The 14,496-nt window shown below is 37.1% G+C and overlaps 1 protein-coding gene across 2 annotated transcripts in view; it reads left to right on the forward strand.

Annotated features, from left to right (window-relative positions):
- Positions 1 to 14,496, forward strand: part of ADGB (androglobin) — a 161,608-nt gene that overhangs the window by 62,199 nt on the left and 84,913 nt on the right. For both annotated transcript variants that reach the window (XM_043592553.1, XM_043592554.1), the window contains exons 9-11: positions 887 to 1,027; positions 2,941 to 3,035; positions 11,281 to 11,455. In XM_043592553.1, coding sequence (XP_043448488.1) covers positions 887 to 1,027; positions 2,941 to 3,035; positions 11,281 to 11,455 — 411 coding nt within the window. The remainder of the gene's footprint in view (positions 1 to 886; positions 1,028 to 2,940; positions 3,036 to 11,280; positions 11,456 to 14,496) is intronic.

Raw genomic sequence — 14,496 nt, forward strand, 5'->3', positions numbered from 1 at the left:
TTAAATGACCTAGTGTGCATTAGTTTATGAAAGAAAGCAAACCAAGAAAGCTGATTAAATTTGTTTCATGCAATATTTCTCAAGTTAATTTGAACTTAGAAGACTTTTTGCATGTATCACAAATTAACAACTGTCCATCCATCCATTAAAATCTACTGCTTGCTGAGTAGAATAACAATAAATGTTCCAAGAGTTAGTGATAACTCGGTGAAGAAAATCAGATGTGGAACTTAGCTCCTAGCATTTATGATCTAGTGAGAGAGACTAATGTTAATTAAAAAAAAAAAACAAACAACTATAACCATATACTTGGACATGAGACCTGAAGGGAAATTCAGAAAACTACAGGAATTCATATTTAGTCTAGGGCATCAGGGTAAAATTCTCTAAGTAATTTTGAGCTAGGTTTGCAAAGATGAGAGGGATTTCTTGAGAAAGATGAAGGTATGTGGAGAGAAGAGTGTTCTACGTGGAGGAAACAGCAGATAGAGAGCTTATGATATAGTAGGAGGAATAAAAATACTAGCTTTATTCTAAAATGAGAAAATTAGCCAGAATTATATATAATATATAAGTATATATATTAATTAATATGTATAATGTAAATTATATTCAAATGATCATCTCCACTTAATACAAAATTATGTGTAGTCAATAATAAATAATTCTTCATGTCTTTGACAGTGCATTGTCAATTTTCAGTTTTCTCTTGCTTTATTTTGATGTTTCTAATTAGAGATGAGTAGTATTTTGGGAAATTTATGGCTATTGTTTTACATTTAAATAACACTACTGTTTGGCCTCCTTTCCAACATAATAACTGAGCAAGTAATATAGTTTGAGGTTTTATAGTTAGAAGATTTATTATATATTTTTAATGTGTTAGAAAAAGCAGATGCAAAAGACCTTGGGAAGAAGAAGAGTAAAAATGGAGACAAAGAAAAGGAAAAGGAAAAATTCAAATGGTCACTTCATGGATCAAGACCCTCATCAGATGTACAATACTCTCTGCAGTCTCTGTCAGATTGTAAGCTTTCAGTCTTCCAGAATAATACCTATTTTAGCTGTTTCCTGAAATGTTGGAAAATTTTGAATTGTAAAAGTTGTCATACAATGTGGGAATACAAAAATGTGGTTCCTGTTCAATCATATCTAAATAAGCTTGTTTCAGTTTGCCCATAATTGTTAAACTCTCAAATTGGTATGCATATTGGGCAAAGTCTTACATATGCGACAGAGGTCAAGTTTGTCCAAGTTTTTATGGTACAACAGTCATAGAAGGGTTTGCACCTTCTATGCAAAGACATATACTAATAAATAAATGTATTTATTACATTTAGAGACATTACATTTAGAGACATATACTAATAAATAAATGTATATGTTATATATTAACATATCACAAATAATATGTTATATATTGTTATATATAGTATAATATATAAAATTTATTATACTATATAATATATATACTATATACTATATAAGATATAATATATTATATAAGATCCATAAATATCAATGTATAATTATATAAACTATACAAATATAAAACATTTATATAAATATAAAATATAATTATATATTAGTGTATATAAATATGTATTAGTATATGTCTAGTATATGTCTCCTTCTGTATAAATTATATATGTGTGTGTGTGTGTGTGTGTGTGTGTGTGTGTGTGTGTGTGTATATATATATATAAATTTGCCTGGCTTCAGATCTCTGCTCCATGAAAAACATACATAGTTTAATTTTTAAATGTAAAAATATGTTTCCATAAATTTGGCATATTTTATATATTAATCTATTCTAGAGAGATCCTTATTAATATCTGATTTGTATTTTACATCTCTAAAAATATTATTCTTCCAAAAAATATTTAATAGAGTTAAATATTAGTGTTTGAATTTGCAAAGAAATAAAACAAAACTTTCTAATTAAAAATAAAGACAATAAAAGAAAATAAACTACATTGTTTTAGCCAGAATCTTTAAAGAACAAAAGCACATTGAATTAAATATGTAATTTCAGGTCTGTTAAAAAACACATGAGGGGCGCCTGGGTGGCGCAGTCGGTTAAGCGTCCGACTTCAGCCAGGTCACGATCTCGCGGTCCGTGAGTTCGAGCCCCACATCAGGCTCTGGGCTGATGGCTCGGAGCCTGGAGCCTGTTTTCGATTCTGTGTCTCCCTCTCTCTCTGCCCCTCCCCCGTTCATGCTCTGTCTCTCTCTGTCCCAAAAATAAATAAACGCTGAAAAAAAAAATTAAAAAAAAAATAATAAAAATAAAAAAACACATGAAAAATTATGTGATGCTCAGAAGTATTAAATATTAAGCAATCAGTTTTGTGTATGAAACTAATATAACATTGTATGCTAACTATACTGGAAATAAATAAATAAATAAATAAATAAGAATTTTCTGACCATATATATATATATATATATATATATATATATATGGCAATATATATAAACTAAGTTACTGTCTAAGTTTTCCTTCTTCATAGAAGGATTACTTTATTTATATTTTCTTTCTTCTTGACATGACATAGAAACTTCTGGATTTCTTTAAATTCAAAGTAACATTTTATCTAGGAGAACTAAAAAATGTCAATTTTATCCTTTTGAACATAATCATTTGTAGACTATTCTAAATGACATTGGCTGATAGAGTTTTTGTGATAACTTTTTTTACAATGACATAAAATGATTTCTTAAAAAATTAGATGGTATTATGATCAAGGTAAAACTAATGAGATGTTCTATGAAATAGATACACATGCAAAATTTAATGCTTATTAAATATATTGAGTCATTTACCTATTTTTCACCAGCAAAGATAAGCTCATTAAGGAATTTGAACAGACTGGAATGATCTCAGACAGACCCATTTGGCTAAAATTTCCATGACACAATATATGTTTGTTTTTACAGGTTCTTCAGCAACACAGTCTGCTCACATGGTTGTATATGCTACCTTTACACCCCTCTATTTGTTTGAAAGGAAGATCTTTTTGTTAGAAAAAGTGGTAAGCACTCAAGGCCAGGAAATACAGTACCATTTATTGTGTGTGTGTGTGTGTGTGTGTGTGTGTGTGTGTGTGTGTGTGCCTGTTTGCATTAGAAGGGGGAGAGAGAAAGAGAGGGAGAGTGTGTGTGTATGAGTGTGTGAGAGTGTGTGTGTGTGTGTTTGTGTGTGTGTGTGTGTGTGAGAGAGAGAGAGAGAGAGAGAGAGAGAGAGAGGAACAGAGAAAGAAACAGACACAGAGAGATTTGTTGTGGTAGAAGGTATACCAGAATTTAATCAAAATTCTATTCCTGAATTTCATTTTACTTATCTTTAAAATTAAGCACTGGAATGCAGGAACCTGAAACACTCACAGTTATCTTTATCTTAGATGATTGCAATAGTTTCATGTTTAAAAATGTAGACTCATGTATTATTTTTTTTCCATTCTAAGCAAAAGAAAAGGCATATGTATTACATATTTTAGTAAGAATCATGTAAACATATCTAAATAATAATAAGTTATCTTTCCATAAACAGATGATAAATATTTTCTTAACATAAGATGATTTAAATGTACTCATATCCACATCTGGTAAATCACTGCTGTAACCTCCTTGTATCTTTAGATAACACACATACACAAATGTTAATTGATTTTTTCTTATAAATCTAACAACTTAGAGAAAATTTAGAAAATATACACAAAGGCATATAAATTTAAATATTTATAGTATAAATATCTAGACATAGGCAATGCTAACATTTTGGCACATATCCTTTGATTTTTTTCCCTCTGTGCATGTATTCTTTGTGTATATGTATATACTTTTTTTTACACAGTAGAATTAACCTTTATGAATTTATTACATTTTGGAAGCCAGGTTTTTCACTTGATACTATACCACTAACTTTTTTTCCATGATGTTAAATATTTGACAACATAATTATTAGTAATGGCATGGTCTGTATGGGTTTCTCATAATCTTTAAATACATATATTTATGCTTAAATACATATATTTAAGCAAATTTATACTGCTTTCACTCATTTCTCCCACCCCCGACCCTCTGCCTCTGACAACCCTACCAATCTGTCTCTGTTTCTATGAGCTTGTTTGTTTGCTTTGTTTTAGATTCTGCATATGAGTGACCATACGGTATTTGTCTTTCTCTGTCTGACTTATTTCATTCAGCATAATGCCCTTGAGGTCTATTCCATGTTGTCACAAATGGAAAGATTTCATTCTCTTTTACGGCTGAGTAATATTCCATCATTCTGTTTTCTTTTTGTTGCACTGATAGAGTGAGTTCCAGTGCCTTGTCTCTGAGTTGACTGATCCTTTCTTCTGCTTTGTTTAGTCTGATGTTGAACCCCTCTAGTGTACTTTTCAGTTTAGTTATGGTGTTCTTCAGCTTTATGACTTCTCTTTGGTACTTTCTTATATTTTCCTTTGTGTGTGTGTGTGTGTGTGTGTGTGTGTGTGTGTGGTTGTGTGTGTGCAAGTTCTCACTGTGTTCATCCATTTTTCTCCCCTGTTCAGTGAGCATTTTTATGAGCATTACCTTGAGCTTTTTATGAGACAAATTACTTATCTCCATTTTATTAAGGTTTTTCTTTGAGTTTTTATCTTGTTTTCACTCTTCTTCTCTCTCTCTCTCTCTCTCTCTCTCTCTCTCTGTTTGGGTGCATATCCCTCTGTTCTTCATCTTGCTTGACTCTCTGTGTTGGTTTCTATACAGTAGATGAAACAACCGTCTTTCCCCCAGCTCTGTGTTGGTCCAGGCAGTCCATTATATTTTTAATAGCTCCCCATCAATGAGGAAGTGCTAAGACCTGTCAGTGTCCCTAAAGGGAGGATCTGAGCATTTAGATTCAAACCTATAAGCAGCAGCTCTTGAAAGTATGCAAATATATACAGTCATAGGGCAAGCAAGTGGCCATGCTATCTGGAGATGTCCCCTGGTTGGCAGTCACAAAAAGTTGGAAGTTGGGGCCCCAAATGATCAAAAAACCCTTTTTTTGAGATACGGGTGAGCTGGAACAAAGCAGAGGGAGAGTGCCAAGAGGGTGTCTGCAGCCTGCGTTCCTTGACAGCAGCTCCATAGTCCACTAGGTGCGTGCCAGACTTGAAGCCTGCCTCAGACGGAAGCTCCAGGACAAGCCAAGAGTCTTCCTTCACAGACAGACTGAGGGTGTGGCTCAATTTGCTGTCTGCACAGTGCACTGAGGGTGGCAGCCTGCCAAGGGCTGTCTCTCCAATTGCCACAGTCCTGTGGAACCCAGGAACGCGAGCTCCCCCTTGCTATGGGAGCCAGGCAATCCAGAGGCTTCCTGTGGGTAGCAGCTGCAAAAAACTGGAGGGCCAGGCATAAAAACCAGGGCACCGACCACGTGTGAATCTCCTCTCCAGGAGACACAGTGACTCTGGAGGGCGGCAGAGGAAAAGCATAAAACCTAGTGCTTGCCCTCCATGGTCTCTGGAAAGGATCACAGTCAGTCCCAAGATGTGTGTTTAATTACAAGTCTGCTCCTCAGGCTGCAGCCATGATGGTTAGTTAATAGGCCTCCCCCACAGAAAGACTGAACTTCTGGGTCTGTTGCCTTTTGCTGTGTCCCGGGGGTGGTAGCTGTGATGACTCTTTCTCCATTGGTAACAGTCTGGTGGGACCCACAGGCGTAAGCTCCACTCGCTGCTGGAGCCCGGTGATTAGAGAGGGGTCTCCTAGCAGCAACTGCAAATTCAGGGCACCAGATGAGAATATGAGCTCCTTTCTGGGTGTCACTGATTATTCTAGTTCCACGAGGACCAGGAATGCAAGTTCCTCTGGCCTCCAGAACCAGGAAGTCAGGAGGCCTCCTCTGGGTAGCTGCCGCAAAGATCAGGCATCAGAAGCTTGTAGAAGCTCCCCTCCAGGAGGACTGGTGTTCTCAATCAGGGCAAAGGGAGAGTGTGAAGCTAGTTCCCCCCAGGCTCTGTTCTTGGAGAGTGTTCCACCAGGCACCTACTGTGTGTGTTAAATAAGATGCTGGCCCCTCAGGACGAGGCTTTAATCTAAGCCAGTGAGCCTTTCACTTTAAGTCTGGGTGCAATCAGCTAGACTTTTTATTGGATATGAAAATCACTTTTCTCTTTCCCTTATAAAGAGTAAAGTCCACCAGCTTACTTGCTCTTCTCTCTGTTTAAAACAAACACAATACTGCATTTGGAGCTTATTAAATCTTAACCCTTTGGGGGACCCCTAGACATCTAGCACTTTAGTTCTAGAATTCCGTGTTCTGAAATCACTGCATTTAAAGTTGGAGAAGACTAGATGGTTTAGTAATATAATTATACATAAATGTTCATTGGGTTAGTTACAAACAGCTGGATATTAAAAATTCAATGAAAATTTGGTTGAAGTGTAAATAATCCAATTGGATGCTTATTGAGCTTTACTACACAGTATATTTGTCTTCTAGATGATTCGTCCAAGCAGCATCACTCTTTCGTTCTTTTTCTCTCTTTTTTCTTCCACCTCTTCTTCCTCCCCCTCCTTTTCTGCCTCCTTTTCCTCCTCCTTCTTTGTCCTTTTTGAACAGACACCATTTATCCATACAAAAATCTGCCGTTTAACAGGGGTAATATTGTCAAGATGACAGGGCATATAGTGGCAGTTTCTCTGATTTTAATTCAAAGTTAATTAACTTTACTCATTGCCTAAATCCAAGTGTGTTTCCTTGACCTCCCACAAATTTGAGTCTCTGATTAAGATTTGGGTGGGTCATCTATCTCAGCCCTGATTTTCTTTTAACCTCTTTACATGGCATTGGCCTACCTGCTGTCCTAAATATTCCAGAGATCAAATGCTCTAATACCATGGACTAAAAAATGACCTGAGCCATGCTTTGTGGACTACCATGGTCTCACTATGGGAAGTACTTAAACTATTTTTAAAACTATAAAATACAAGAATGGGATGAATACATCACACATGCACACACACACACACACACACACACACACACACACAAATCCTACAAAATAATCCATTTGAACTCTTGGCTGTCCCACTGAGAAATTAATATTTAAGCACAAAGTTAGTTTCAAATTTAAAGGACAAAAAAGATCACCTATGTTTGTTGTTAATCCAACAGATTTTATTGATGATCTATTATGTGCTAAATAATAAGTTAAGTTTTGAGGACCTGTGCTGAGCAAGATTAACAAAACTCTCTCGTCACAAAACTCAGAGCCTAATGAAGGAGACAGACACGCCAACAATAGTAATAAAATTAGAAAACTGGTATAACAGAGATCATAAAAGTTATCTGGAATATGGTAGAAATATAGTTTTCAAACAATGTGTGTTTGATGCGTGACCAAATGAATGAATCAATGAGTGGAAGAATGAATATGGCACACATAGCAGAAACCTGTTTCTGTTTAGTGGTTGACTGGGGAAGCCTTCCTAAAGGAAGAAGTGTTTAAGCGATGGCCTTAAAAAGTTAGCTTAATAAATAGGAAAAAAGTGTGCTCAAAGCAGAGGAGGACTTATGTTGGAAAGTCTAGAGGTGAAGAGCTCTCTGGGTTCAGAGAAGTGCTAGAAGGAATAGACAGCAAGGGGAGAAGTCTCAGAGGCAGCTTGAGACGTGGGAGGGAGTCAGGACATACAGAGTATTATAAATCCTTCTTCTGAGGGATTGAAAATGGTTTAAGGGGTCCAGAGGTTCAGGAACTAACCCAATATCTGTAACAATAATTAAATGAATTGTTTCACCCATCCCCCTACCTACCTCCACTCTGGTGACCATCAGTTTGTTCTCTGTACTTAAGAGTCTATTTCTTGGGTGAAGTAAGTGATGGGGATTAAGGAGCGCACTTGTGCTGAGCACTGGGTGAACTGTTAAATCACTATATTGTACACCTGAAACTAATATTAAAAAAATGAACTTCAAGGCTATGATGAACTGGTTATATAACCTCACTGTCTCCCTAACTTGCCTGCTGATTCTTTTACATTAGCAGATAGCCTGATCTTGTTCTCTTGGTTAAAATCTGAATAGAATGAGACACAATGTTTTAAAGATAAACCAACTAAAATAATTATATTCTAATGGCACTTTGTTAAATGGAGTACACCGCTAAAAATTATAGCCCCAAAGACAATGAGACCAACATTTAAAATAAAGTCAATATTTTACATTTTTTGAAAGAATTGGTCTAGAATACAAGAAAAAGAAAACTTGGAAAGGAACAGGATGCCATGAATTACCCCACATTATCCCCCATCTTCTTGTTCTTGGATATTCTAAATTGTTTTAATTTTATTTAAATGTAAGATCTGCAAGTTCTAAGAAAGCTACCCACTTGCTCAAACTCCTACTTTTAGAATGTTTGAAGGGTGCCTGGCTGACTCCCTTGGTAGAGCATTTGACTCTTGGTCTTGGGATAATGAACTCCATCCAGCCCCATGCTGGGGGTAGAACTTACTTTAAAAAAAAAAATAAATAGAAACAAGATGTTTGAAGTGGGAGGGGGCAGAGGAATGAACAAGCCTTATGGGCAAGGAAGTTTCTAATTTAAGTCTACACATAAATTATTAAAAAATGTTTCTTAAGTCCTTACCTAAGGTTTCACCTCAATGAATTTTTACTATTCCAAGTCTCTCTCTGCCTCAAACTCTAATCTAAAAAATTCAAGATCCTTTAACAAAGTTTCTCAACATCAACTATATAACTATTTTCAATAGCATTACTTACTTACATCATTCAGAAATTTTGGGAGGTGCAAAACAGGTGGGATTACTGTGAGATAAAACAGTTCATGGTGAATCCAGGGATTATGACTGTCACAATTAATTCATAATTGAAAGGAGATATGGTATGTATGTTGGAATTAAAATGAACTATGAGAAATCAGCTTACTTACTTTAAATTAAGCTAGTATTTTTGTGGATTATTCAAATAATACAATAGGTGTTTAACACCATATTTAATTGTTTGACACAAAACCTTACATTTTCAAATGCCTTAAATAATTTTATTTTCCGATGCTCTATGGCTTCAAAAAGAGTAAAGAATCTACACCTTTGGTTGCAGTTATAAGAAGAATTATAAGAGATATGTAGACCAAATTCGCTAAATGTTAAATAGTAAGCTATTTGGAAATGATTCAATTTATAAATACTACTTTGGGCATGGCTTCGATTCTGGAGACAAAGTATAGTACTGTTCTTGGTTACTATATGAAATGACATCAGTAAATCATCCCATAAACCCCCATCTCGAGTGTTGGGAAACTTTCAAACTTGGCAGGGCAAAAGTTGTAGAAAAAAGGTTTAGTCTTTAGAATATTTCTGAAAAAAACATTTTTAAACCACTCTAAGGCATAATACCAGAGGTTTCTGAATTGTTTTCAAGGAATCACTAACATTCACAAGAGCAATAAAGGGATGTTACAATTCTCTCTTCTTTTTATTAGGCCTCCCCCCGCCCACCGCTTAAACATTGAATCACTTTCCTCTTTATTTTGCACCTTTAAACACTTTTAAGTGGCTTTTCTGGACTCAATAGTGCACTGATTGTCTCCTTTCAATTATGAATTAATTGTTATAGTCATTAGTTAAGCCCTGGATTCCTGAAGAACTGTTTTATCTGACAGTGACCCCACCTGTTTTGCACCCCCCAGAAGTGGCCATTGAGCTATAGAAAAACAGTGACAAAAGTAAGGCAGGTTCTGGCTGAGGCAATACTTTGCAATAGGCTAGTAGGTGGGTTTCTGGTCCTAATTTAAATGACAGCTTTATAAATGTACATTTTCAAGCATTGCTTTTTGCATAGAAATCAATGATGCAAAGTCACTAGGAAGAAAAGTAGTTACTGGCAAAACTGACTTAAATGTAGTTATTTTATTTTACTTTAAATGTTTCAACATTTAGACTGTGAATGCCAGAATTTGGCGACAGAATATATTACTTTAACTTTCGCAGACTTTTTGATTTCTTATGGCATATTTCAGCTATCAGTTAGTAACTGAAGTTCTGCTTAAATATGATACTGAATTGTGCCAAAGCAGCGTGTCTTCAGGATATCTGAACAGTCGAATATGGGAAGCATCTTCCCAGACAATGACTTGATTTAGCAGGATTTAGGGCAGCCTCTCTCCTCTGCCCTTCTGTGAAAGGCTCCATTGTCCGCAGAGATCATGGGGATTTCCTGTGGGAGAGCTTCTGTTGGAGGGTGAAGGCATGAGCCATAGACAAGGCACTGGCTTATCACCTCATGGACCTCACACACTACATGTAGTGGATTTTTTCCTTAAAACTATGTAGCTGTTCTGGTGACTAAACAAACAAATAGACAAACAGACACAACCTTCACATATTAAGCACTGTTATTAAAGCTTTAACCTAGAAATTTACCCAAGGGATACAGGAGTGCTGATGCATAGGGGCACTTGTACCCCAATGTTTATAGCAGCACTCTCAACAATAGCCAAATTATGGGAAGAGCCTAAATGTCCATCAACTGATGAACGGATAAAGAAATTGTGGTTTATATATACAATGGAATACTAGTTGGCAATGAGAAAAAATGAAATATGGCCTTTTGTAGCAACGTAGATGGAACTGGAGAGTGTGATGCTAAGTGAAATAAGTCATACAGAGAAAGACAGATACCATATGTTTTCACTCTTATGTGGATCCTGAGAAACTTAACAGAAGACCATGGGGGAGGGGAAGGGAAAAAAAGTTAGAGAGGGAGGAAGGCAAACCATAAGTGACTCTTAAAAACTGAGAATAAACTGAAGGTTGATGGGGGGGTGGGAGGGAGGGGGTGGGTGGGTGACGGGCATTGAGGAGGGCACCTGTTGGAATGAGCACTGGGTGTTGTATGGAAACCAATTTGACAATAAATTTCATATTAAAAAAAAAAGCTTTAACTTAGAATAGTAATGGTTGATTAATGTTGGGCCAAACTGAGGTGCTGAGATTTTTTTTTCAATCTCAGAACATCTTAAACTTTTAGAACTGAAGAGTGGCTTCTAGTTCAAGTCTCTCAAGTCTCTCATTTTGTAAATCAGTAGATAGGGGTCTCTGGGGGAAAAAAAAAACATGACAAGAAATGCCAATGGTACTCACATTTATGTTAGGAGGTAGAAATATGGGTTATTGTTCCTTTATTACCACTTTCTTGTGGTAACAGCATTTTCGTAATGACAGAAAGTATTTTTTATGCATAAGGCAATTGCACATATCCTTTTAAATGTGCCTTCCACTCTTTAGGCTGATTCTGCCGAGAAGCTGAGAGAATATGGACTTTCCCATATCTGTAGCCATCCTGTGCTGGTGACTAGAACTAGGTCTTGCCCTCTCATAGCACCTCCAAAGCCACCTCCCATACCTGCCTGGAAAATCTTTCGTCAAAAAAAGGAAACTGTTATAACAGATGAAGCTCAAGGTATGGGTCATGTTGTCTGGAAATCTTTCTGATAACCATTTCTCTATCTGTAGGTCTAACAGTTGAATTTGTAATAGAATACATCTATCAAGGCAAGCTACCCAAAATTATACCTAAAGCCTACTTTTAATTTTATATCTAAATGTTATGTCTAATTTTTTTAGTGTTATTTATTTTTGAGAGGGGGGGAGTGAGAGACAGAGAGAGAGAGAGAGAGAGAGAGAGAGAGAGAGAGAGATAGGATGAATGGGGGAGGGGCAGAGAGAGAGGGAGACACAGAATCCGAAGCAGGCTCCAGGCTCTGAGCTGTCAGCACAGAGCCCAACGCGGGGCTCGAACTCACAAACTGTGAGATCATGACCTGAGCCAAAGTCAGACACTTAATCCGACTAAGCCACCCAGGTGCCCCTAAATTTTAAGTTTTTAAAGGGTTAATTCTCCACATTTCAGAAGCTGAATAGTTTGGTTCACATCTAAACTGACAAGATATATCCACGCCATTCTTTGGGTGAGGGTATTGTCATTATTGTGATAGAAAATGGTTTGTAGCAAATAATATTTAAAAACTTAGGTAACATATTTAAGCCCCTGGTGTGCAATCACTCTAGAGTGCCCTGTAGAACGTAGTCTTTGAATTAACTGATTTATATTAAGAATAGAAATTGACCCTTATTTAGAATATAGGGATATAACTTCATTCTTGGGCTCCCCCTGTGTGAATACTGTCATAAGCCACCATGAATGGTAGTTGTGCTAGAAATAAAGAGGTTCATGTGGGCTCAGGGTGGGGTGGGGGACTGTGCTCACCTAGTTCTTTTTTTTTTAACTTTTTGATCATTTTTTTGAGTTTATATATTTTGAGAGAGCATGAGTGGGGGAGGGGCAGAGAGAGAGGGAGGAAGAGAATACCAGGCAGGCTCTGCAGTGTTAGCACAAAGCCCTACAGGAGACACGATCTCGGAACCGAACTGTGAGATCATGGTCTGATCCCAGATGAAGAGCTGGACATTTAAAAGACAAAGCCGCCTCGGCGTCCTGCCCACCTTGTTCTTAATTCTCAGTACACTTCCAACTTCTTCGTAATCCAAATCTCAGTCTTTACTCATTCAATGTTCTTCTCTCCAAGTCTTCATTCTGATTCCAGTATTTCATAAGTACCAAGTTTGAATGGCAAAAGAAATGAGTGAGAGCATTAAAAGAAACTCAATTCTAAAGCAGATGCATGAGATGGGATTAAAGGAGAACGAAAACTTATAATTTAAAAATTATGGCCTATAGGACGCCTGAGTGGCTCAGTTGGTTAAAGGTACAACTCTTGGTTTTGAAATATACATATATTTTTTGAAATATATATATATATTTCAAATATATATATTTGAATATATATTCAAATATTTGAAATATATATATATATATATGTATATATTTCTTATTCCAAAAAGCTTAAATTGTCTTTGTTCAAAAAAGCTTTCTTTAGTATGTCTTTTGTGTTTGTTTTCTTGATTTTGCACTTTCTCCCTTTGTCTTTGCTAATTGCTCATGATTTTCTAATTGTATTCATCCAGCCACAGTATACCACCTTCTAGAGGTTACTGCATTACAGGCTATGTTCACAGGCCCGTTACCTGAATGCGCAATGAAGGCAAAGCCACCTTGAACATACCTAGCGCCCGTTTACCGGTGGCCTCGCCGTGAAGCTTATAAGTATGCTCTAAGCGGGGCACCTGGGTGGCTCAGTTGGTTAAGCACCTGACTTAGCTCAGGTCACGATCTCGCGTTTCGTGGGTTCCAGCTGGCGTCAGCGTCAGGCTCTGTGCTGGCAGCTCGGAGCCTGGACCCTGCTTCGGATTCTGTGTCTCCCTTTCTCTACCCCTCAGCCACTCATGCTCTGTCTCTCTCTCTCTGTCTCTCTCTCTCAAAAATAAATAAACATTAAAAACCAAACAAACAGTATGCTCTAAGGGTTCGGTCCCGTGCACCAAGGCTTATACCCCTATTGGTGGCACCTGCTGTGGCTCCTGATACCAATGCAAGTGTCACTGATTCCTCATGGCAGGGGACCAGGGAACCCTATCTTGGTCACAATGCAGTACGGAAGTCTCCGTGGTGCTCAGGATTCTACAACTGCAATGGTCACATGGATTGAAAGACTTACCTGTTCCCTGCCTCCTACTTTCAACCATAATTTACATGTTTTTAGAATATAAATTAACAACTGTAACCATGTAATTTTCCTCGCCTTTGCTTCTTGCCTACATGATACAAGCAGTACAGCTGGTAGCAAAGATTTTCTAGCACAACACGCTCAGTCTTTGCCAGAAAAGAACAAAGACTAAAGAAATATCTGGTTTGGGTGGAAAGAAGAAACGGTCAGGTTTGTTGTTGTTGTTTGTTTGTTTGTTTACCAAACCTATCTGCCCCCTCTCTCTCTTGCTTGATTATTTGAGTCTTTACTTTCTTTGAGCTTCTGCAGTTGACTCTTGGTGCCTGCCAGCTGCTGCATTGGGATACAGGAACTTTGCAATTTCCATTCTTTCCTCCCTCTCTCCCTCCCTCCATCCTTTCTATCCTCTTTCCTGTTCTCTGTCCTTCTGAACCAAAGATCAGCATGCACATGATGCTTGAGAGAAAATCTTTGCTCTAAAATGCATCAAAGAATAGCTGAATAAAGGAGAAAATATTGAACATACAGGCGTTTTCTGATTTTGACACTGACTGTGGTATAATTCTAGCTGCATGATGGCTTTAGGGTGAACTGGGGAAGAAAATCTAAAATTGGTAGGATTCCAACCTATGGTGTCCCACCTCAAGGCTCACCCCATAATTGTCTTTCTTCTATCTATTGGGTTTAATATTTAAGGTGAAAAATAATAGGAAATAGAAAGAGAGACAGCAAGACAGAGAGGGAGGGAGGGAGAGAGAGACAGAGAGAGAGAGAGAGAGAGATCATTTGAGAGCTTACCACAGAATAAGCACAGAGAAGTTATGTGCACATTTAGAGTTTCTCTTATTTTTCTCCAGTGGACATCCTTTCCATTGTA

The sequence above is a fragment of the Prionailurus bengalensis genome, chromosome B2 (genome assembly GCF_016509475.1).
Source record: "Prionailurus bengalensis isolate Pbe53 chromosome B2, Fcat_Pben_1.1_paternal_pri, whole genome shotgun sequence".
In the NCBI taxonomy this organism is placed as follows: domain Eukaryota; kingdom Metazoa; phylum Chordata; class Mammalia; order Carnivora; family Felidae; genus Prionailurus; species Prionailurus bengalensis.